Source organism: Mastomys coucha, unplaced genomic scaffold (assembly GCF_008632895.1).
Source record: "Mastomys coucha isolate ucsf_1 unplaced genomic scaffold, UCSF_Mcou_1 pScaffold13, whole genome shotgun sequence".
Lineage (NCBI taxonomy): Eukaryota > Metazoa > Chordata > Mammalia > Rodentia > Muridae > Mastomys > Mastomys coucha.
In genome coordinates, this window is record NW_022196895.1 from 48,283,939 (window position 1) to 48,308,501 (window position 24,563).

A 24,563-nucleotide genomic window follows, 5' to 3' on the forward strand; every position below is an offset into this window, starting at 1 on the left:
GTTGTTCTTTGATTTTGGTTTTGTTTATGAAGACTGGATTTTAGGATTAGGTCAAGTAAAGCATTTGGCCCAGGACTTCACTTACTGTAATGGCCTCTACTAAAATTTGTAATTAATAGTTGCTCTAATTCAGACTTCTCGCTTACATTTATTCTGCCTACAGTTCAATTCTTCAAAATAGTTCTTACAGGCAGTAGCAATTGCTCCTCTTTTACTTCCAATATCCCGTTTATCAAAACCCAACCTTTCCACATATTTACGCTTTGGCCAGTAGGAAACAAAAAGCGATGTTCTTCTTGAAAGGGCAAAATTTTTCACAAGCGCTAAATTTTAGAATCGAGCAAAACTGGCAACTCAAGTACTCGATCTATTAAAAAAAAAAAAAAAAAAAAAAAAAAAAAAGCGTTCTCCTCTCCTCAGGGCCTTCCAACGCTAACGGAACACAATGGAACCCTCGGGAAAAATTACTCTTTTCTGCTAACATCAGAGAAAGCAACGCCCCCTGGCTAAGATCAGCTAAAGCACCGCCCACTGCAACGCCCACTAGTTTGGTTTCCAAGGAAACGCTCAATTCCGGCTGGTCGCCACGCGCCGGAAGTCACCGTACCCACTTCCGGCACTGCCGGAAAAAGCCCAGCGTCTGGGCGGAAGAGGCCGCCCCCGGGGGCGGGTCTACGCAGCCGTGGTAGAATCGCCGGTGCTCACGTGCCGGAGATGGCGGCTGATCCTCTTCCTCCGTCCGCAATGGCCCAGCCGGGGACTCTGAACCTCAATAACGAGGTGAGCGCGCGGGCGGAGACGGTGGGGTGTGGGGCGCCCTCTCGACGTCTCCCGACGCGAGGGCTGCGTTGAGGTGCGGGGCTCCGGAAGGACGGAGCGCGGCCGCCGAGGACCGGTCGCGGTGTGGAGCCGGGCTCCGCGCGTGGGTCGGGTCCCCGGTCTCAGGCCCCGCACACATCTGTCCGTGCGACCGTGGGGAGGTCACTCAGTGTACAGTCACTTTTAGTTGTTCTCTGTAAGGTGAAGCTCGGGCTAGTATCTTCCTCATAGGGTTGTAAGATTTAAATTTACTGAGATGTTTTCGTAGTGCCTGGTCCTGAGTAAGCTCTTCTTTTCTTAATTGTCAAAAATGAAGGGGAGGGAATTCAAACTGAGGCATAACTTGTCCTAACGAGTTCCAGATGTTTAATGATCCTGTACGCACGCCCGACCTCATTTCTTTTCTCCTGGGCTGTCGGTCTCATTTGTCCCCATTACAGTTTTTTTGTATTATCTCCGATTTCTCTAATCTGGTTTCGCGCTTTTACCTTCACTACCACCACTACCTCTCCCTCCCCCGCTGTAGTGTGTTATTGTCACCAGGCCACCTTGAGTTTCTGCTACATGCTTTTCCCAACTGTTAACTGGCATCCTAAAAGGTAAGCTTTGGAGAGCAAGGATCGAAAACATCTCACAACTACAGACATCGAAAGAATTGCTTACCCTGCATGCCGTTCATGTACAGGTCACTGTTCAGGTTGTAGAGCCATGTATGATGTTCTTTGTGCCTTTTTTTCTTTTTTTTTTTTTTTCTTTTCTGGTAACCTATGATAGAAAATAAACAAAGATTCCCATTCCTCCAAAAAAAAAAAAAAGTACAGAAGTTTTTTGAAGGAGACAAAGTCACATGTGAGATAAGAGTCTTTAATCTTCTTTGAGAATATATGGAAATTGCAAGGAATAATTTCCTAAGGTATTTGAAGGCCTTATAAGCACAGAAAGGTTGGTGGTAGGAAACTGAATAAAATAAAAAGGGCCTAGAAAGCTGGTGAGAATTAACAAATATGCTACTACTGTCTAATTGCCAGATTGAGTCTTTATTTAGTAGGCAGTGGGGTATCAAAGAGATATTTAGAATTTTGTGCAAGATAGCTGTTGGTGGGTGTTGTAGTGTTTTACTGCTGTGAACAGACACCATGGCCAAGGCAACTCTTATAAGGACAACATTTAATTGGGGCTGGCTTACAGGTTCAGAGGTTCAGTCCATTATCATCATGGCAGGGTGCATGGGAAACTGAGAGTTCTACATCTTCATCTGAAGGCTGCTAGCAGAATGCTGGCTTCAAGGCAGCTAGGATGAGGGTCTTAAAGCCCACACCCACAGTGACAAACCTACTCCAGCAGGACCACACCTTCTAATAGTGCCATTCCCATACAGACTATCACAGTGGGGTACTTTTTATTAGGTTTTATGTGAACTATGAATGATCTTAGCTTAATTGTCTTTGTAAATTCACAGAAAGGTGTAGTTACATTTAGGTCCAGTATTGATGTCAGTGGTTATAATCCCCGGGAATAAGTCAAGTAAGACTCCTATTCCACTTCACTAACTTACAGGCTTTTTCAAAAGAGCTTAAATATTACTGTTAGGAAGCATTTACTAGTTGATTTTAACCAGAATGCTTTCCATGCTGTGAAAAACTGTTTCTGTCATGTGCGAGTGTGTCTCCTCGAATACTGATGCTCTGTAAATGTTGGCTAAGTGACCGAATGAACTTATCAAATCAGAAATCAGACATATCTCAAATTTAAATGTAATATGTCCTCAGAGGACAAAGAGAGGACAGGAGATGGTGGGAATGTTGATGTTTCTGTTAAGGTCAGTTAGGAAAGTAAGAATACAGATACAGTCACAAATCACTTAATGGCTACAGGGTCTAAGAAATGTAGCATCTGGTAATTCTGTCTTTGCAAACACACAAACAGAAATGACTACAACATCAGATCCCTTGAATATGGGACCACTGTCTGTGTACGGCCCTTCACAGTATATGTGGCACGTGATTGAAACAGGAGCATACCAAAAGAGGAAAAAAGAAGACTGCCTAGAAAAAGCTCATGCAACATACTTTTTTTTTTCCCCTAGAAACTTATCAAAAGAACAACTTACCAATAAAGGAAGCATATCTGGAAAAGTTGAACTTCAGTTTCACATCTCTTCCTCTGTCACTGCTGCTCTAGTGGTCCCGAGTGCGTCCCCATATAAAGCTCTTCTGCTCTCCTCCTACCTACCAGATTGCCTCTTCTTAACCCTTCATTTGGTCATTTTAACTGCTGCTGAGCTCTTTCTTCAGCACAGATTTAATCAGGTCATTTCCTTGTTTTAAACCCACTGGCTTGCTTTTGAATAAAATTGAGCAACATGGGTAGCCTGTCCGTCTATCCTGACACTGTCAACCCGTGCACTGCAGCTGCTGGCTTCCTTCTGGCCCCACTATTGCTTCTTTGCACATGCTGGCCCTGGATTTGAAATTTCCTCTCGTTATTCCTACTTACCACTTTCTTAAGAAGCCCATTGCTAGCTTTTATCCTTTGAATAAGTTCTGGAAGCACCACTTAATTCTTATATTTGTTATGGCATTTACTTGGGACTGTGTGTGTGAAAGACATTGTGTGTCCCTTCTACCTGTCTTGAAAGTTTTGCTTGTATTCTCAGTGTATACTTATAAAATGTCAGTTTTTAACATTTATTTGTTTAATTTGTATAGGAGTGAGGGTGTGCCACAGTTCCCATGAGGAACTCAGAGGATAGCTCCTGGGAGTCAGTTTTCTCCTTCTACCATGTGGGTTGGAACTCAGTTTTCAGGCTTGACTCTTCAGTATCTTAAAGTAAATAGCTCTTCTTCAGTTGCTTCAAGGACTAGTTCTCCTCTCTGTATTTGACTGATGTGCATGTATGTGGTGGTGATAGTGAGTGGGGTAAAGAGGAATTGCTTTATCATTAAACTTGCAAATATTTGTAAACCTCTGGTTTTGTCTTTGGGATAATAATCACAGCTATGATTTGACTAGTAACCTTGTTTTATAATTTTGAATTTTTTTTTTTTTAAGATACATGGTGGTCTGGGTATATAGTTCAATAGTAGAGTGCTTGTCTAGCATGCACGAGGCCCTGGATCCAATCCCCAGCCCTGTCAAAATAAATTAATTTTATTAGTATTGTATTAATATTTTAATTTAAATGAGTTTTATAATATATCAGATTTACATAATGCCCTGTGAAAAGTGAAACCTACCTGTAGTAGTGCTCCTTAGGCAGTAACTTCCTGGCTTGATAATACCCTGGCATTGGTAATTCTGAATAAGGAACCAATTTATAAAACATATCTTAACTCCTCATTCTTAAAATATGTTTTACATTTTTTTAGGTTTATTTATTTTGTTTGTATGAGTATTTTGCCTGCATACACACACACACACCACGTGTGCCTGCTGCCCAGAGAACAGAAGAGGGTATTGGATCTCTTGAACTTAATTTGAAGTGGCTGTGAGCTATCTACTTTAAGTCCCAGGAACCAAATCCAGGTTGTCTGCAAAAGTGAACAGTGCTCTCAACTGCTGAGCTATTTCTAAAGATCACAAAATTTCCTCCCTATGGACTACGGAAGTTGTCTTTTCTACCAGCAATGTATCAGCATGCCTATTTTCCAGTCTCCTAATTAGTGTTTTATGATTTTTGTATATGAAGGAGTAAGTCAGTGGAAGTTGTAATGTATTCCAAAAATGCACAGATAGACTCAGCTTTTCCTAACACCATCAATTTTGTTAAAGGTTAGTCTAGTCCAAGTACATGGCAAGGTAATTCGTTACTTGGGTGTTAGCTGATTGATGAGCTAGCAGATAGTCAGCAAAAGTCAATTTAAACCACTTAATTTTGTCTATGGACCATAGTATCAAAAACTTTTCATTGTTAATCACAAAATATAGCTCTTTTTCTCACAAGGGAGTTGTCAGTAAACATTAGCTTTAAGAGGTGTATAGATGAGTAAAATGGCCCATTACAGAATATGTGACATCTAGAAAGGCACTCACGTTGTAAAACACTGTTTCTTGTCTGCTGATCACCGCTAGCAATGGAATATTGGACTGCAGGAAGGGCTAGATAACCCTTTGGACATAGTGTCCTTTCTTCCATGGTCAGCTTTTGCCTGTTTGTGGTTCCTTTTCTTCGTTTCTCATCCTTGAGTTGACCTTCTGTCTGTTCCTTTTTCAGGGGGAGTATTAGGTTTTGACTTTATTATACTTTGTTACTTATCCAAGATTGGAGTTTGGAAGACTCCAGGTGGCACCTCACTGTCAGCACACGTATACTCTGCAGTGTGACCTTTGAATCTTCTAATGGATTATTTTAAGTTCACTCTTGCTGCTTGGGATCATCAGTCTGAGGAATGATGAGCTAGAGATTTTTACTTTCATTTTCTCTCTCCAGACTCTATACATGTCTTTCATTTTGTTTCTACTATTACCTCCTTACCTATTTTATCTAGAATCTCCCCTCTTCCACCCAAACAACATTGTAATATAGTTTGTTTATTCATGTTCTTTGTTTCTCTGTCTCTGTCTCTCTCCCTTTGAGGGGAAGGTGCAGTGAACTTTATTGAGGAGGGATGCTCAGTGTTGGAGGGGCTAAGTTGGGAGATGAATTCCCCAGCAGCTAAGGGCCTGTCTTCCTTTTGTGTCCTTGCTGGGGTGGATGGGCCATGGTTTCTTATTCCTTGGAAGCCATGTAAACTGTGAGGTCAACCACCCTGTTGCTGTAGCTCTCTATTCATTGTCACACCAGGAGATGAGCTTTACATTTGTCATTGAAAGCAACTCCAGCCTCAAAGGTGGAAAAATATTTCTCAGTGTTGGTGTCACCCAGGATGCCCTCTAATGGGCCCTCAGATGCCTGCTTCACTGCCTTGCTGATGGCAGCTTTCTATAGGCAGCATGTTAGGTTCACTGTGGGCACATGGGAGGCATGACAGTGAGCTTTGCATTCTGCTCTGTGCATGCCCACGGCTTTGGCAGCACTAGTAGATGCAGGGATGATGTTCTGTACAGGCCCATGGTCATCATGCCACATCTTCCCAGGGAGGGGCATCTACAGTCTTCTGGATGACAGTGATGACATGGACACTATTCATGAGTCCTACAATGCCAAAGTTGTCCTTGGCCAGGGAGGCTCAGCAGTTGCTGGTACAAGAAGCATTTCTGACAGTCTTGTGTAAATTGTTATACCACTCTTGGTCATGCTCATCACAAACATTGGAGCATCAGCAGAATGGGCAAAGATGGTAACCCTTATGGGTCAAGTGGTCTCTGGCCTTCTCCATGATGGTGAAGACATTAGTAGACCCCACAATATGCTCTGCTCCAGCATCACCCCATTTGATGTTAGTGAGATCTCACTCCAGGAGAATGATGGGCTTTCCATTGATGACAAGCTTCCTGTTCTCAACTTTGACTCTGCTGTTGAATTTGCCATGGGTAGAGCCATATTGGAACATGTAGACCATGTAGTTGAGGTCAATGAAGGAATCATTGATGGCAACAGTCTCCACCTCTCAAACTTGAAGGAGGCCCTGGTAACCAGGTGTCCAATACAGCCAGATCCATCCATTCTCTCCAACCTTAATTGATTTGTCTCAGGGTAGGCTAGCACTGCATGAAAAGAATCTACTGCACCCACCATCCCCAGCCTCAACTCAGGAAGCGTCTTACTATGTAGTCCATTCTAGTCCCCAGAGAATCTGCCCAAGTGTGATACACTCAGTGTGTTGGCCTTCTGCCAATCACATGAAATATGTGCCAGCTTCTGGCTTTTTGCCAACTAGTGCTATAACTCCTGGTTGACAAATGAATTGATAACTTTTAATGGCCTCACAAAAAAGCCACTAGTAATGTTTTACAAAAATACAGCTAAGTATTTAGAGTAAGCAGTTATAAGGAAAATTAAAATTTCATTTGTTTATATAGTAAATGTCTTTGCTATACACGAATTTCTCTGTTGCCTATATAGACATTGAGAAAGTTAAAAAAGAGAACATGTTTGGTATTGGTGTGAATGTGAGTATACGAAGCATTCCCTTACTTTGAGAATTCTTTATCAAGTAATGTCAAGCAGCCCTCTTCTAGAAATGGAGTTTTAAAGTTGGAGACTAGCTTTCCTGTGACTGGAAACGTAACTGGGAAGCAGCTCTGCCTGCTGTGTTTATTAGTTAATAGTTAAGAGTTCTTAGTACTTAACAGTGAAATGGTATATTATCAATTTATAAGCTTACAAGGTTAAACCTTGAGGAATATTAATGTTTGAATGTATAAATTATCACTTGGCAGCACTTTGTTTTTAAATACTTAATTTTACAATATATCATTACCTATTATGATTCTATTTCTCTATTTTTGTTTAGTTTGTTTTGTCTTACAATAGTCTCATTCTGTAGCCCAGGCTTGCTACTGGCCAAGCATGCTGGGCAGGCTGCCTTCAGATGTGCCATTTTCTACTTCCTTCACCCAGGCCTTGGGTCACAGATGGGAGCCACAGTGCCTGCCTTCTGCTCATGAGCTCAAGCAATACAAGACTTGGTGTTTAGGGACAGTATTTTTTTGTCCTCATAAAAAGTTTTATAGCAAAAACAAATTCCAAAGATGTTGTTGTATTCTAGTGGGAAAGAAAGTAGTTATGTTCTTTGAATGCATCTGATCCAGTGCATCTGTCTGAAGCAGGGAAAGAGTAGAAGGTGGGCTGTGGGCTGAGTTTACTCGTTCAGCAGTATCATTGAACACGATGGATCTGCCATGCACTATTTTAAATGTTTAGAACCAATGTTAAATGAGATAAGATTGTTGACTTCCACGGAATTTGTCTGGAGGGAACACACATTATTATTTTAACCAAACATGATTGGATTAAAAGTAAAAGTACTTTTACTTTTGTAGTAAGTTGTAGAGGTACCTTTTCATTGCAGAAGTATGAAATTTTGACATTCAGAAATGATATTGAGCCATCAGAAAGAATAGATGTTAACAAACCCATCGGAAGGCATTTCCCTGTATCGGGAAAACTCCAGTAAAAGCTGTGATGGTGAATATAAGCACACTAAGACCAAAGAATACGCGACAGCCCTGTAGCATCCAAAGAGTGTCTGAAACTGTTTCTGAAAGTTCAAGTATGACATCAAAAAATGGTAAATGTGAGTCCCAAATCTCCAAGACAAAGGGACTTTTCATTAAAAAAAAAATCATAAATTTAGTGTGTTCTAGTCCCAACAGAATGAGTTAAAATGCTAATTACTGGGAAAGCTCTGGCTTTAAAATCAAGAGTCCTGACTTGGTTCTCCTTCCATCCCCATGCATGCGTGTTCAGCCTTGTCATATTCCCACAGTTATGGAAGAAGCAGACGTTTGATTAAACAACAGACCTAAGTGCGCGATAACATTCAGAATGTTTTTATTTCCATTCTGAATCTCTTTATTTTGTTTTCTTTTTCTCTAAGGTTATAAAGATGAGAAAAGAAGTGAAGCGAATCCGAGTTCTGGTCATCCGAAAACTTGTCAGGAGTGTTGGCAGACTGAAGTCCAAAAAGTTAGTCATGGGAAGTCAAAATGCTGTAACTGATCAAATGTCAAAATATGCTTAATATTTATAAAGTGAGGGGGCTGAGTCTGCACTCAGCACTTGAGCTGCTGTGGGGCAGTTATGAGGGTGAGAGAGTGAGCTGTGTCAGCATGCCCTACACTGCTATGAACCATTCTTGCTTAAGAGACAGAATGGTTTCTTCCATTTTGAAAGAACGCACTCTTTGTAAAATCAAATTGCCTTCAGTGTTCTGTATGTGTTTTATGTAACTCACAGCTATTTCACAGTGTTAATAAGTCTGGGATGTCTGTCTGCCCTGAATCAATTATGCTTTGATTTCATCAGCCTTTCTTTGCCTTAGTACTTGGAAATTTTCAGTATCTGTGGAAGAATTTATCAGTTTTTTATATACTATATGATAATTTTGAATAAAAGAATATTTCTCATTTCCAGTATCAGTAGCATTAACGGAAACCTATTTACAGTTCCTAAGGTTTAAACACAAGGATTTAGAAAGCTTTCACATATGAGGTTTCTGGATTTCAGTTCCTTCATAAATGTTCTAGAAGATAGTCTTCCTTTCTGACTAAGCAGATATTGAACATCTTTTTTTTTCTTTTAATTCCAGAAAATAATTCTTCAATTAATAAAAGCATCTCTAAACTTTAACCATATCTTAGGAGGCTTATAGTACATTAAATAGAGTTTTTTGATCACGGGGTATAGCTGATCTTGCCATTAAAGGACTAGAGAAAAGCTACCAGCGAACCGACTCCAGGGTACTGTGTGTCTTGTCCAGTTTCCAGGACAGTGGCATCAGGGTGTGTCACTGTGACCTGAGAACAGCAGTGTAGGATGTAGCACTTTTCACATGAGCTTTTCTCAAACACTAAAATACTGCTCATTGTGACATGGCTCTATCACTAATGCTCCTCTTGGTCACTGTTGTAGGGGCACTGAGGATGCACTGTTGAAAAACCAAAGGCGGGCCCAAAGGATGCTTGAAGAGATCCGTGCCATGAAGGTAAAGGCGAGTGAGTGCAAGTGCATCATGTGCTTGGGTGTGTCTCCTATCCACTCTTGTCAGTGATTCCTTGTCCAAGTCTCCTGAGTCGCTCTGGGCTCATCTGTGTCACTGAGCTCAGTGAGGAGCAGCACATTTGCAGAACTGCGCTCTCTCTGTGTGAGCTTGCATGTCTCCCTGGTTTGAAGTGCTAGACGAATTTGAATCAAAATTGCCAAACTAAACTCATTTGTGTGTTTTATAGTGCCTCATGCCTGGGGCATTTATTTCACTGTTTCTTGGACCCATTCTAAAGAAAGGTCAACAGTTAAGTGTCCATGTTATTTGGGAATGTGGATGGTGAAGCTGGTGGCTGACATCATGCTTCTCTTATTGCCAACTCAATAAATTTTTTATAGAGTGATGTCAGCGTTTACTGGGTTCTGTAGAACTTAAAATAAGTTTAGTGTTGGACCAGCATGGTCCATATTGTCTTTCCAGCCAGACTTTTCACTGGTGTCATTTTTAGGTCCTCTCTCTGCCCTTTTTTGTGGAAACTTTCATTTACCAAATGACATACCATTAAATGTCTGGAAGCCTTTTTATTGCAGAACTTAAAAACAACATTTGGTACCAGCAGTTATCTTAATTGCAGAGTAATTTTGTATATGTTTGACTTTCATAATTTGATGTAACATCTAAGTTCAAGTTAGATAAAAGATCAAGAGAATTCTTTAACAATATTTTAATTGAGTTAAATTATCAGTACTTTTCACTGTTCCTTTTTAAGAGAAGGAAAAGTATTGAACAGTTAACCTAAAGAGAGGTACCGGAAATGGTTGTTTAGTGTGAAGTATATTTATTTGTATTTGTTACTCCTCCTATAGGGCCATCAGATACATAAAATCCGTTTGATGGATTTTTTCATGTGATTTCTTCTAAATATTAATATTTGCATTTTAGTCATGCGCAGGCTTTGAAACACTAGGTGATTGTTGGGTTTTTGCGAGAAGAGTTGCACATACACGGAACTATGCAGTCTGTAAGGAGCATGCAGACAAACGCATCTTCACAGCACATCCAGTTTGTACTCAGGCTGATTAGTCGGAGAGCTGTCTTATTGATCTAAATATGAAGCTAGTTTTCTGATTTTTAGTTTTATCAGCAGCAGATCAGACCCAGTGCTAGGAACGTTTACAAGGTGACTATGTCAATCTTCCCAGTAATTAAGACTACTTATTGTTACCCCAGAGAGCCACAGTTTTCTGGCTGTGTAGTGAATTCATGCACTTTATACATGTTTTTGAATTCCTGGTGGGGAATAAGGTGTTCTGGGTAGCCTGACTTTATCTTGTTGCTTCCTTTAGTTTTTTCTCTCTTTTGACATTAACTCAACATAGAAATACAAAATATAAAAACTCAGAATAGGAATACTAAGTCAACTCTGTGTTTACTCAGCTAAAGTGTTTAATCTTATTTCAAGCTCATAGTACTTTTACATAATCGGCCTTTTCTGAAATAAATATATTTATCATTTTTCCAATTGAAAGGTCTTTGATAGTTTTTTAAGGAAGTGTTTCTCATACATTTGGGAGTATCAAAGAAACAGCCATACTACAGTAGATTCACAACTGCAATTAAATTTGGAGGAGAAGCTCTACTTTCTATTTTTCCAGAGGGGTTTTTCCTTTGACTCATGCACCACTAGATTTTTATAGTTGTCCTCATGCCAAACTGTCTTATACTCTCTTGGTATGATAACAGGGTATTTGGTTGCAAGATGCCATCCTCATAAAGAAAATCATATATTTTTAGAAATGGGAAGTAGTTTCTTTTTGGTCATGGCTGAGCAGGGCAGGGGCAAGACCAGATCTTTAAGATTCTGTAGAATGATAGGTTCTAATTTTATACACTGTAAGTATGACCCCCATTTTTGATGCTGTTGCTAATAATATTTATACTTCTAAGTGTTAATATACATACTGGCTTCTGAAACAGGTTCTTTCTTGTTGAGAGGTAGCTTATGAACCCAAAGATCCTTAAGTTATTTATCTGGAGACAAAAAAACATAAAAGTTGAAGCTTTTTCTGTGAATGCTGGGGATTGAATTCAAGTCTTCGTACTTAATGTGGCAACAGCATTACCTACTAAATCATCCATCTCCCAGTGCCCAACACCTTACTTGTCACGTTTCTAGTTCTAAGAAACTTTGCATAGCACTAGCATCCTGATTCCAGAACTGTCCAGCCTCTCAGTACAGCCCATGGTGTGTCTGCTGTCAGCTTTTCAAGCTGTCTGTTTGCATGGCATTCCTATAACTGGAGAGGGTATCTTCAGATAATGAGTCAGCTTTCGCAGTTATTTTTCCTGGCATGTAGTGATGTGTTTGGTACATGGATGGCTGAGTGAATTTTAATACAGCATTTTTTTTAACTTATGTTGCTGTATTTATAGTATTGGGATTATTCTGAATCCCTAGACATACATAAAATGTTGCTAAACTGTTACTAAAAGGATTATGAAATCAAGTTTTGTTTTATTAGTGTCAAGTCTCAGAAACATAAAGTTAAAAAAAGCTAGTTCTTCATTATTTAAAGTCACCTTAGTCAGTGCCCTAAGGCCACTATATACTTATATAATAAGGACACTGTATATGTGTCTGTGTGTGTGTGTGTCTTTGTTTTTTACAGTGTTATATATGGATGTGTCTTGGCATCAGTGAGCACATGCAGATGTGTGGAGATCAGAGGATATTGTATAGTGGTTGGATCCCATCTTTTTCCATGACATAGGTCTAGGGATCAAACTGAAATCTCCAGCCTTGGTGCTGCCTTTCATTTATTAAAAGGCAGAACTCTTCTTGCTTCTTAAAATGGTACAAGGTTCCCTGGGTCTTGTGACCTTTGAAATGGTCCACAGGAAATATTGGTGGAATATACATAGGTCAGCATATACTGCCTTCCTCACACTCAGGAAACACCATTTGAAGACTAGAATGTTTACATTGAAATCCCACATTGCTTTCCGGAATGTAATTTCTTCAGTTAAATATCAGAGAAGGCCACATTCCTGACCCCTTAATATTGTTTCATTGTAGGTCCTGTAATATAGACATTATATCAAGCATATGATGGCCTTACCTTACTCTTCTAAATACAAGCAGATCTTTCAAATGTAAGTGGCATCTGTCCTCTCTGAAACTTCCTACCTTTAGGGGAAACAGGTCAGGCTGCAGGGCGAATGGGTGAGTGTGAAATGAAGTGCTCCTGCTGCTTAGGTTACAGTGCATACCAGGATCTGAGCAAAGAACTGATCTGGAAGTGATCCATCCAGATAAGCTTCCTTCAAAGGCAACTGAGTAGGTACAGAAGACTTAGGAGTAGAAAATGCTACATGGGGGCTGGGGAAGGCTGTTGTTTTTCTTTGATTTTTCAAGTTTTGTAATACTGGGAATGTGAACTTTTTACCCTGTCAGGATATTTCCTATAACCTGAAATGTATCCAAATAACCATGAAAGTATACAGAGCACTTTCAGCCACTGATGTTGACAACTTGGACAAGTAGTACTACTACTTCAGTGAGATGTACCGGGTACTTGAAAAAAGTGAAAATATTACCAGCATACTTTATAGGAAAAACAGTGAAATGCAAAGATCCTCTTATAAAATGGGTATGAACTCAGACTAGGGTTAAAATGGAAACAGATTGTTTCTGTATTCTTTAAGCTGATGTGATGGGTTAGTTTGTTTGTTAGTTTTTGAAATTTATTTACTTTTATTTTTCTGTGTGGATGTTTGTTTGGCCTCTGTGTTGTATGTGCCTGGTACTTACTGAGACTAGGAGAAGACAGCAGATCCCCAGGAACTTGAACTATAAGACGTTGTTATGTGCTGGGAACAAAACCTAAGTCCTCTACAAGAGCAATAAGTGCTGCTGACCACTAAGCCTTCTCTCCATCCCCCTAAACTGATCTTTTAAAATCATGTTATAAGACCTTTCTCACGATTGTCACACTGTACTTTGTGCCTACAATCCCGAGTCTCTTGACATCTCTTTCCTCCTCCCTCCTTCCATTAGTCTCTTCTGCTTCTGCTCTCAAATCATGAGAAGATATGTGATTTTATGTATCCATTATTTGGAGGAGTCACAACTGAGAAAAAGCATGCAGTATTGAAGTAAACTCATTTCAAATCAACTTGAACATATCTTACATTGTTGAATTTTTATGGTGGAAATCACATACTGTTGCGGGAAATAATAAAAATAAATCCACTCCGCAAACTCTCTTTCCCACCAGACCACATTCTAATGAAGGTACTGTCCGACCACAACACTATGTCCCAGTGGGTTCTTCCTATTTTCTCCCAGCTAGCAGAATATCTTGCTCACCCCCACAAACATTCATCTAGCACCTAGTACCCAGTAAAGCATGACTCTTCTGGCTTAATTATCTAATCAGGTTTATATAATAATATCACAATTACAAGATGCCAATACAATAATTTTAGTGCGAAATGATAAAGGCAATGTTTTGACTCAGTTAATCTAACCTTGTAAAAACCTTAGCCTGGTTGTTATAACCACACAGGGTCTGAATTGTCATCTTCCTCTGCCTCCATGATGATCCTCTTCTGCTACTTCCTGCTCTCTGCTCTTTTCCCTCCTCCACTTCTAGCTCCACCTCTCTATTCCTGTTCAATCACAGGCCTGTCACTGCCCTAATGTGATTGAACTGAGAAAATGCTGCAACAACGTACTTTTTTTTTCTGTATGTTAAGAAGCATTAATACTCTGCTCATGAAATTAATTCTTTGTGGCAGCAAGAGAAGCTCCATAGTGTATATTTTCCTTGAATGTGAAAATTTGTGTGGTCCGAGGAGATAGCTCAGTGGTTAAGAACACTGACTGTTCTTCGCAAGGACCTAAGTTCAATTCCCAGAACCCACATGGCAGCTGTAACTCCAGTTCTGGAGGACATGGCACACGTTCCTGGCATTGATCAGCATAGCATGCATGTAATTTGACGTTTCCTAAATCTGGAAAGAACTTTTTATCCTGTTGGCATGTTTCCTGATGACCATGAAGGTACCCAGAGCACTTTCAACCATTAATTTAAAAAAACAAAAATAAATCTTTAAAAAAATAAAAAGCTATTCCAAGGGGAAGTAATTTTAATTCTTGGCCATTTCTAGTAAAGTCATATACATCTTTACATTCTAAAGGCAGCCTAATCTATACTCTGTTGTTTATATGTGGGGGTGAATTCCAGAGAGAAAAATTTAAGTCCTTATAATTGATAAAAGTTGCAGGTTTGGAGAGAATTTGTTCTACTGGTCATGGTCTGTTTTTTAATAGTATTAAAATCTAGTTCTTAATCAAATTATTAAAATCTAGTTTTAATACTCATGTCTGGTAAGTCATAAAATTGATAACTTCAAATTAAAATGAAAAAAGTTGATGTCTTTAGAAAAGTTCTTAAAATTCCATATTATACATGTAAGTTTTGTATATTTTACTTTAAAACTTAGAAGATGTGTAGATTCTTAATTTTGCTGTCAGAATGTATTGTATTGTTCTGTTGGAAACAAGCCTAGAAAAACAATTGATTAGGTTAGTGTCTAATATGACTGTAGAAAAACTCCACAGAGTGGAAACTCAAACCTAGAACTAGAAAGATACATATGAAGTACTTAGAAATCAGTATCCGGCAGTGCACCACAGACAAAGCACAGAGACCTGCAAGTCCACGGCAGGGATGGACTTCTCTGCACTCTGTACAGTGATGTTACACTGCACTGTGGTCACTTTTAATACCTATCGTCTCCATCTCCTGTAGAAAGGATGTTGTCCTGTCTCAGTAGTTTCCGTCTCAGTTCACTGAGTGTACCTTAACACAGATGGTTAATTAATACTGTCGTTAATAAAGTAACTGTCATTGCTGGCTTATGGAATGAGTGGAGATGTAAAGGTCTAAGTAGTAACTAAAATTGCAGGTGGTATTCCATTTCAGAACCTTTTTTTTTTAATATAGGCACAGCAAAGGTTTTTGAGCAATTATGTTTTCTAAAATGGTGAAACTGAAAGCAGAGTAAAGTAGAGGAATGACTGGCTAGAAAGAGTAGATTGGAGAAATAGTACAAGGGACACTGGTTTATAGATCTGACTTAGGCATGTAATACAAATATTTATTAAGCCTTTGATTGTACATTGTGTTCATGATGACTGGTTATCTACTGTCCTAGTTGGGGTTTCAGTTGCTGTGATAAAACCATGACCAAAGCAACTTGGGAAGAAAAGGGATTCACTTCAAGTCTATCATCAAAGGAGGTCAGGGCAGGAACCTGGAAGTAGGGACTGATGAAGAGGGTGTGGAGGACCACTGCTTACTTTATGGATTGCTCAGCCTCCCTTATGGCACCCACACCCACACCAGCCCAAGTGTGGTACAGCCCACAGTAAGCTGAGCCTTCCCACATCAATTAAGAACGTACAAATCAAGCTTGCCCACAGGCTAATCTTGTAGGGGCATTTTCTCAATTAAGGTTCCTTCCAAAATGATGTTAGCTTATGTCAAGTTGACCTAAAAGTCCCATAGTCTTCAAAACTCTTTAAAATTCCATCTCTAAAAGTTCAGTCTTTAACTGTGGACCCCTGTAAAAATCAACAATAAGTTAAGTACTTACTTATTTCAAACGGGAGGAACCCAGGGCACAATCAAATTCCCAACAGTGTAAATAACTTGGTGTCTAATGTCTGGAAGTCACAAATCTTTTGGCTTCTTCAGAAGGCTTGGGTGATTTCTCCAGCTCTGCCCTCTGCTGCATACCCGCCTTGCTCCTAGGCTAGGACAGCTCTACTCCACAGCTTCTGCTGGTGCTGGTGCTGTTCTTGGTGATTGTCCCTGGTGATGGTGGTACTGCCATCTCTAAACTGCTGGGGTCTTCTGCAACTGGGCCACACTATGGACCTTTCTTGGTCTCTGTTCAGGGACTCTGATCCTGCCTAATGGTTTATTAATTTTAATCATGGGGATGCTCTGCCTGTGAGTGCAGTTTCCTGAAAAGGCCGAGGTATCCGACATTTTAGAGCTGGAAGTCTAGTCAGTTGTGTGTCACAACTGGAGTGACAGATGGTTGTGAGCGGCCATGTGGATGCTAGGAATAGAACTGAGGTCCTCTGGGATATTGTCTGTCCATTTTAAACGGTATCCTTTGGGCTTCTGTCTACGTATCTGCTGTATAAAATAATAATCTCGACATCTCCTCTGTTCCTCTACTTTTTTTCCAGTTGCAATCAAAATAATAAGTTTTATCTACTATGCTTTTCTTCTATATGACAGAAGTTATTACTAACCTGAAAATTCATACTTGACCTCAAATATTGTTAATAAAGTTACTTTTCCCAGGCTGAAATTTGTCTTTTAGAGTATCCCTCTATAGAGGCTCATGTGTGCAGTATTCCTTTAACTTCAAAATTGTATGTATGTATGTATGTATGTATGTATGTATTGTATGTATGTATGTATGTATGTATGTATGTATTGTATGTATGTATGTATGTATGTATGTATTGTATGTATGTATGTATGTATTTATTGTATTTTTGGAGACTTGACATTTGAAGGCTTTCTGACTGCATACGAATCTTTGGATTACAGACTATAGTCCTTGAAATTGTATTGAACCTGATGTTGTGAGCTGCTATAAGGGGATTTGGCATTTAAAAACATTTGTTGGTTTTTCTAGTATTATGGTAATAACTATGGCAGGTATTATTTCTTTTCTAGAACTCAACTTTTTTATTAAGTTTTCTAAAGCAAAACACAAGAAAAATTTAACTCATGAATCTTGAAGATTAACTAGAATTGTTTTCTCCCCCACAGGAATTGAAACCTGATGTCATAACGAAATCTGCACTTAATGATGATATCAACTTTGAAAAAACTTGCAAAAAGGTCTGTCTGTGGTAGAAACAAGGTAGCAAGGTTGTGTGGGATGTGGACCACTTTCCCGAGCCTCTCTGTGTTCCGAGATTGTCTCCTGGCACTCCACTCCCTCTCCCTAGCTCCATTACCAAGTTTTAGTAGCTAAATACATAGAGTAGTGACAGGTATTAGAAGAGACAGACTTATATCACTACTAAACGTCTGCATTTGTGGTTTGTTTATTTGTTTATTTTGGAGTTTTTGGTGCTCAGTATTCTCCCTCTTCCTATCATTATTGCCCGGTGGCTTTGTAGTATTAAAACAGTATTTTTTTAAATTGTTTTCTTATTAAAGAACAGATTTATTTTGCCCTCAATTTATGCTTAAAATTCATTTCAAGTATGTGATATACAGATCAATTTCTATTTTGTTACTCCATTTTTTAAATGATTTTATTTAATGGTTTTCTTCATATGCTATATTGTATATTGACCATACATATAAAGACATTCTGTGTTTAGAATGTATCCATTTCTTTTCTTCATTAAAAAAAAAAAAAAAACTTAATAGAAGCAAAAGGAGAATTAAATTTGGCTCAAAAATTCAGGGGTTATTATACACTGAGATGGATTGTTGGGGTGTAAGGTTAACAAATAGTGTTAGTAATACCGTGGACAATCAGCAAGGCCAGTGTACAACAGTATGATGGAGTCTGAGGAGAGTGCAGACAGCATGGCAGGGTCTCTTAAGAGAAGTCCTAACCTACACAGAAATGGGGAGTCACTTACATTTTCTGATAATACTGGTTTCACAATACAAGTCTAGAACCAGGTGCCACGTGATTTCCAAGCCAGAGTCAGGGGAAGGTGTAGGGAGCTGGAGACTGGTTACTAATATTTCCTCCACTGATATAAATTTCCCCAGAAAAGAGATGCTGTCACATAGGATTCTGTTAGCCAGGGACTCCGATACTGCCTTGGTAGCATTTAAGTGTCTAGAAGGGAAAAGGCTGCTGGGAAAAGGGACTGGATAGCTTCTTAGGCCTATGGAAAGCTTCTCTCTTGTCTCTGCTCTACCCACTAGTATATTCTCAATTTGCCTTGACTATAGTCTTTTTTGTTCTGTAAAACTATAAAACTTGGGCTGGAGAGATGGCTCAGAGGTTAAGAGCACTGACTGCTCTTCCAAAGGTCCTGAGTTCAATTCCTAGCAACCACATGGTGGCTCACAACCATCTGTAATGAGATCTGATGCTGTTTTCTGTCTACCGTGTAAAAAAAAAAACTAGAAAACTTAATCACACCGTTCCATGTTGGAATATGGGATTTGGGTAACCTAGGTCTGTTTTCTTGGTCAGTCAAAGCAGCTCCAGAGCACATACTCTTACTCTAAGACGAGAGCTATACATCAACAATCGTAGTTTGCTGATTTGTTTCTTTAAGTAATTTATTATTACAAGTGTTAATACTCATATTCTTGCTTTACCAGTGGATATACAGTTTGTTTAGGTAACATTTCAAAGAATTAGTACTGCACATAAGTAATCTTTCTTTATTAGACACTTAATTCATCCAGAGTGTATTTGAACAACTATTTTCAAAATTGAATAACAAATGCCTTTGTGTTGATAATAAGTACCCAATACCAGAGTAAAAATTTTCCATTAAAAGATGAGGGTGTTTTCTACTTTTTTGTTTAATTTATTTGAAATGGAAGAAGCTGGAGGTGTGTGAAAAGCCACAGTTTCCTGAGAATTTTCCATGGCAAATGTTGTCAGTTTTAAATAAGGAAAGCTGTGGTTTCCATCATCCAGTCTAACCTCTGAAGCCTATGATGCAGGTGTCAACACTCTTGAGAGACTGCAGAGCCCAAGTGGCTTCTCTGTGATGAAGTTTATCACTATTTGCTTTAGATAGTCATTTGTGGAGTTATTGTAGCTACAACAGTTGGTCGGTAAATGTACAGACAGGAGGTTGGATGTGCGGGGATCTGGTTCCTTTGAGATCCTGCACTAAACAACATGATGTGCACAGAGCAGAGCAGCCAACACACAGCAAGCCAAGCCTTGGTTTGGGGTTGGCTTTTTCACCACTGTTTTCATCTTCTGTTAAACAATTTAGTGCAGAAATAATTCTCAGTTAAGTCACAAATGATTTCTGAATTAGAGGGAAACTTGTGGGGAAGTATTAGATTAAATTCACAAATCTGAATTTGAATTCCAGTTTTTTTCCTTAATAACTAAGTTAAATGATTTTGAAATCAAGTCTAGATTGTTGGTTTGTATATAGAAAAAAGCTTTTGCCTATATTCTTTTCTTATTAGCATTTGAATTTTAAAATTTAAGTGAGACATTGTCTAAGAAAAAACATCTTATGTTTTAGAAGTTTAGGATGTTAAATTTGTTTTCTTAGGAAGAAAATAAAAGCCGTACATAACATGTTAAATTTTACCTTCTTAGCAGCAGTCTGTCATGGCACTATGTTTATTTAAGGAGTCGTGTGGTATGTGAAGGAAGACAAACTGGTAGCAGAGTCTTTACTGAGCACCTAGAAGGGAGATGCGCAGCAACATGGAAATGGGCATGAGAGGGACTTTTAAAGATGTCTGTTTAGATGTACCAAGGGAGATCTGTCTCAGCCTGAGGGGTGGGGGCTAAGGGCTAGAAACTTGGAAGAGGTGGGCCAGTGGATATGTAAAGCAAATAGCATGTGCTATGAATTCCTTAATTTGTAAATACAGTAAATGCTGCAGAATTATATGTTCTTATCTGATTATCAAATACTTGTATAGTGTTAGTAATGAGCTGGGTACTGTGTTGGGTTCTGAGCATAGATAAAAGGCATTCGAAATATTAGGAGGGAACATTATATTATTTTAGGCCTCCGTGAAGTGCGACTTCAAGTGTTACTGTCGTCATAACTTAGAACTAACACAGTGGCTGAGTCTTCCTTACCCTCATAGAGCTAACACAGTGGCTGAGTCTCCCTACCCCCTTACTTAGAGCTAACACAGTAGCTGAGTCTCCCTACCCCCTTACTTAGAGCTAACACAGTAGCTGAGTCTCCCTACCCCCTTACTTAGAGCTAACACAGTGGCTGAGTCTTCCCTACCCCCTTACTTAGAGCTAACACAGTGGCTGAGTCTCCCTACCCCTTACTTAGAGCTAACTCAGTGGCTGAGTCTTTACTTCCTTTTCTTAGGCCATTTCAATTCTTGGAAGGTAGAAGATACTTTTTTTATAACTAATATTTATAACTAATGATATGTAGCATAATTTATATTTCAAATTTATAACTAATGATATGTAGCATAATCCTAAGTTTTTATAGAATGTTAAATGGTAACATTTTAATTATTCAAAATTGGCTATGTTTTTATTTGTCTTTAGAGTAGATTGCATAGGTAACTTATCTAAAGAGAATATTTGCAAATTCTGTGCTCTAATAAGTACAAAAGATAATAAATTGCAATGTAATCATTTCCAGTGGTGCCAGATTAATTTTGATGCTATATATTTATTGCTGTCAATGTGTAGCCAGATTCTACTGCGACGGAAAGAGCAATTGCGAGATTAGCAGTTCACCCTCTTCTGAAGAAAAAAATTGATGTGCTAAAAGGTATGAATCAAATGACAGCACATTAATGTATTTAGCCATATGATTCTGGATAATTTTATTTATTAGAGATATTCATCTTTAATGTATAGAACTGTAGACATGTGCCTATAAGTTTGAAAGATGTTTTATGTCATAAAAGGATATTAAATTTGTATTTCTTCAAAATTTTAATATATGTAAAATTTATATAAAATTATATATACATAATGTTGAACAGCTTATGTTTTAAATACTGATGCAGTTCATACTGTCACATAATTTTTATGCATCTTTTATAAAATTAAGTACTTTGTCAAAGATTAATTACCACTTATTTTGATGTCTGGAAACTTATTGAGCACATTAACATAGAAATTAGTGTTGCCACTTTATTGTTTTCAGCAGTATTTTTACTGTTTTTCATGACTAAAGAGACATGAAGAAAGTAATTTTCTTTTCATTTTGCATCTCTGAGTGTGCCTTTATAAACATATGTTTCCACATAGCTGAAGCGGTACTGTGCAGGGACAGTGACATTTTGTATGTACCCATGCTGAAACAAGTCTTGCGCTATCTGTCTTGCAGCTGCTGTCCAGGCCTTCAAAGATGCAAGACAGAGTGCTCCCGAGGCCAGGTCATCTAAGAGCACGTCAGAAGAAAGCCGGTGTAAGGACATTGCAAGGTCAAAGGGTGATGCAAGTGAGTCACAGCATCCTGAGAGAACTGCTGTCAGAGAGCAGACAGGAAAGGACACCAACACAGCAGCAAAGAAGGCAGGAAGTGGTTCAAAAGAAAAATTGGCCAAGACAGAGCAGGGACCCAGAGCAGTGGCCACTCCACGGTCTCCGCAGAAGCCTTCAGGAAAGGGCGCCGGGGTTAACTCTGAACACCAGGGGGCCCCAGCCCCCGGGGACAATGACCAGGGGAAAGCCTCAACCAGAACCCCAGAGGACTGTGTCCCTGAGCCTGCTGATAACAGTGCCAGTGAAGAAGAGGAGAGCGAGGAGGAAAAGGAGTATTTTGATGACAGCACTGAGGAACGGTTCTACAAGCAGTCTTCTGCATCCGAGGACAGCGACAGCGGTGACGACTTCTTTATTGGAAAAGTCCGACGGACACGAAAGAAGGAATGTGTCCATTCCTCAGCCAAGGGACAGAAACCCCTCCCAAAAGTGTCATCTAAAACAACTACACTTGAAACCCACTGGGATGTCAGAAATGATAAACACAAGCTGATTCCAGAAGCCAGGAAGTTAGAATCCGTGTTTTTCCACTCTTTGTCTGGACCTAAAAGCTCCAGAAGGTAAGGGCATATCTGAAGTGGTTCACTTCTTTGTTTGCCACCCGAAGTGGCTACATATCCTCGCGATGTGAGACCTCCCCGTGGACCGGCCGTGTCTCAGCCATGTGGGGTTTAGCCTGGTGCTGTCTCTTCACCTTTGTAAATTGTGTAGTGTGTAGAAACACATAAGCAGCAGCACGCTGCCCAGCGTCACGTGAGCAGCTGCTTTACAGCCCAGTGACATGCTGGCGATTCAGGGTTTCTTCTTTCCATTATCAGGGTTTCTTCTTTCCATTTTCAGGGTTTCAAAATTTGGGATCTGTTTTTTATTTTTTTAGTGAGAAACTTAGAAAGTTTTCACATCTTTATTTATGGACAGAATTCTTTAAGTAGTTTGGTAGCCTACTCCTCCTCCAGGCTTCGCTCACTCCCATGGCTCAGTGCAGGAGACTGCATTTTCCCTGACTGCTCTGTGTTGGGATATTGCGGAACTTTTCACAGTTCATCTGCTGTAAAGTTTCATTTCAGTTCTCACTCTTAGCTGGTAGAGAGTGATGGTGCATTTTAATGTAGCAGTTGTGATTAGTTTTGTTTAGGAAGCCAGTCTAAACAATAAATAAATAATCTGAAAATGAACATTAAAAAGATAATGACCTTTTTTCTGTGAATTTATTGGTCAGAGATAGTCTTTGGTAAAATAATATAGCCAACATTTTTCCTAAACCTGGAGCATAGAGCCTTGAATGTAATAAAAATATGTACCTATCTGACCCAGTCATGCCCAAAAGTTTCTAGGTTTTTCTTGGTTCTATACCAAAAATGAAGACTTTAATTTTCATTATACGTAAATCATTCTTCCCTTGAGAAAATGTTTGAAGTTCTTTATCTAGACAGTCTGCAAAAGGAGAACAAGATAGCCAAAATGGATTACTTTTCATTGACCAGAGGTCCCTGTGTGGGTAGAAGGAAAGGGGGGTGGGAAGTCAATGGAATTGATTAACTGAGTCCTGATTATTTAATTAGATATTAGAGTGAGCAAGTGGATGCAGCTTGTGGGTGAATTTTGGCACCCGTTGCATCTTCAAAGGATTTGTTTTGTCTTTTAGGTCCTAATGTTCTGTTTTCTTTTAGGGATCCCAGAGAACAGGCTCCAAAGAATAAAGCCCCAGGTGTGTACAGACTGCTCAGCCTGCGAGCACAAGCAGACAAACATTACTCTGTCACAGTGAGAGGATGAAAATCGTCATTTCCTAATAGTATTATTCCTGATGTGTGTACCCACAAAAATAGAAACCGAGTGTCAGATCACTATCAGTATCAGTTTTTATTGGTTTTCTTTAGCTTCTTTTGTCTCCCCATGTTGGCAAGAACCTGCGTACAGTACTTAGCAAATTAACTGCTCGAGTAAGTTCTTATTTTGAAGCTGTCTTCTGTTGGGGTTCAGCTTTAATTTGTGAGATGCTGTGTCTAAGTAAAATGAGATTTTCTTTAATAAGTGCTGTGAAGAAATGAAATCTGTCCTGTTCTACTATAGTTACTTGTCACTTTTGCTTTCTCTTCCCAGATTTTCCAGAAAATGAACCTCCAGTGAAGAATCAGTTTACAAAGAGTGCACACAGAGGCTTTGAGAATGTGAAGCAGCCGGTGCACGCACCTCTGCATCCTTCCTGGGAAGCAAGCAGAAGGCGGAAGGAACAGCAGTCCAAAATTGCTGTGTTTCAGGGGAAAAAAATTACGTTTGATGACTGATTTGATGCTTGTTTCCTCTTTCCAAGCTTTCAAATTTTTTGGTTTTGTTTTTAACTAGCCTGTTATTTAAAATTGTATTTTAAATAAGTCTCTTTGAAAGAGTTACAAAATATATTGCTTGTTTTTCTTTTTTATGAGTGTTTGGGGAATATTTACATAATCTTTTTACAGATCTCTAAATTTGTTTCATAAGAATACTTGAACCAATTTATTTCTTACATAAAGTAATTTCAATATTACGGAGTTTTAGGTTTTCTCATTCATGATTACAAAATATATTTCACTAGTTAAGCTTTGCCTTTTGCCTTGAAAATGAAGCAAACCGAGCTTAGGAGATGGCTCACTTCCTGATGACCTGAGTTTGACCTCTGCAATTCCCTTGGTATGAGGACAGAACTCACAAAAGTTGTTCTCTGGTTGCACATGCAATGTGGCATGTGCCTATGTACACATGCATATGTTCATACATACAATAAGTGCCATGTACAAAATGTTAGGACATTTAAAATAATAGTGGGAAAATAAAGAAATTAGGACTAAAAAATTCTCATAACAAAACAGAAATAGCAGTTTTCATTGTGGATATTGAAATAGTATATAAATAAATATTAACTTGTCACAGTTG

The 24,563-nt window shown here is 39.0% G+C and overlaps 1 protein-coding gene across 2 annotated transcripts; it reads left to right on the top strand.

The window, feature by feature from the left end:
• The first annotated feature begins 644 nt into the window (after positions 1-644).
• Srfbp1 (serum response factor binding protein 1) lies at positions 645-24,563 on the top strand. 2 transcript variants are annotated; one of them, XM_031365667.1, is made up of 8 exons: positions 645-780; positions 8,301-8,389; positions 9,335-9,407; positions 17,270-17,341; positions 20,847-20,928; positions 21,493-22,210; positions 23,321-23,358; positions 23,754-24,563. In XM_031365667.1, exons 1-8 carry the CDS (start codon positions 715-717, stop codon positions 23,936-23,938), a joined length of 1,323 nt encoding a protein of 440 aa, XP_031221527.1. In that variant the 5' UTR covers positions 645-714; the 3' UTR covers positions 23,939-24,563. The 2 variants fall into 2 exon arrangements, with proteins under 2 accessions (XP_031221527.1, XP_031221528.1); XM_031365668.1 differs by lacking the exon at positions 645-780 and adding an exon at positions 807-1,020.

Coding starts and splice junctions, on each gene's coding strand:
- Srfbp1 (XM_031365667.1), top strand. CDS start 715: ATGGCGGCTGATCCTCTTCCTCCGTCCGCAATGGCCCAGCCGGGGACT. Junction 9,408..17,269: donor AAGAGATCCGTGCCATGAAG/GTAAAGGCGAGT, acceptor TCTCCCCCACAG/GAATTGAAACCTGATGTCAT. Junction 20,929..21,492: donor AAAAATTGATGTGCTAAAAG/GTATGAATCAAA, acceptor TCTGTCTTGCAG/CTGCTGTCCAGGCCTTCAAA.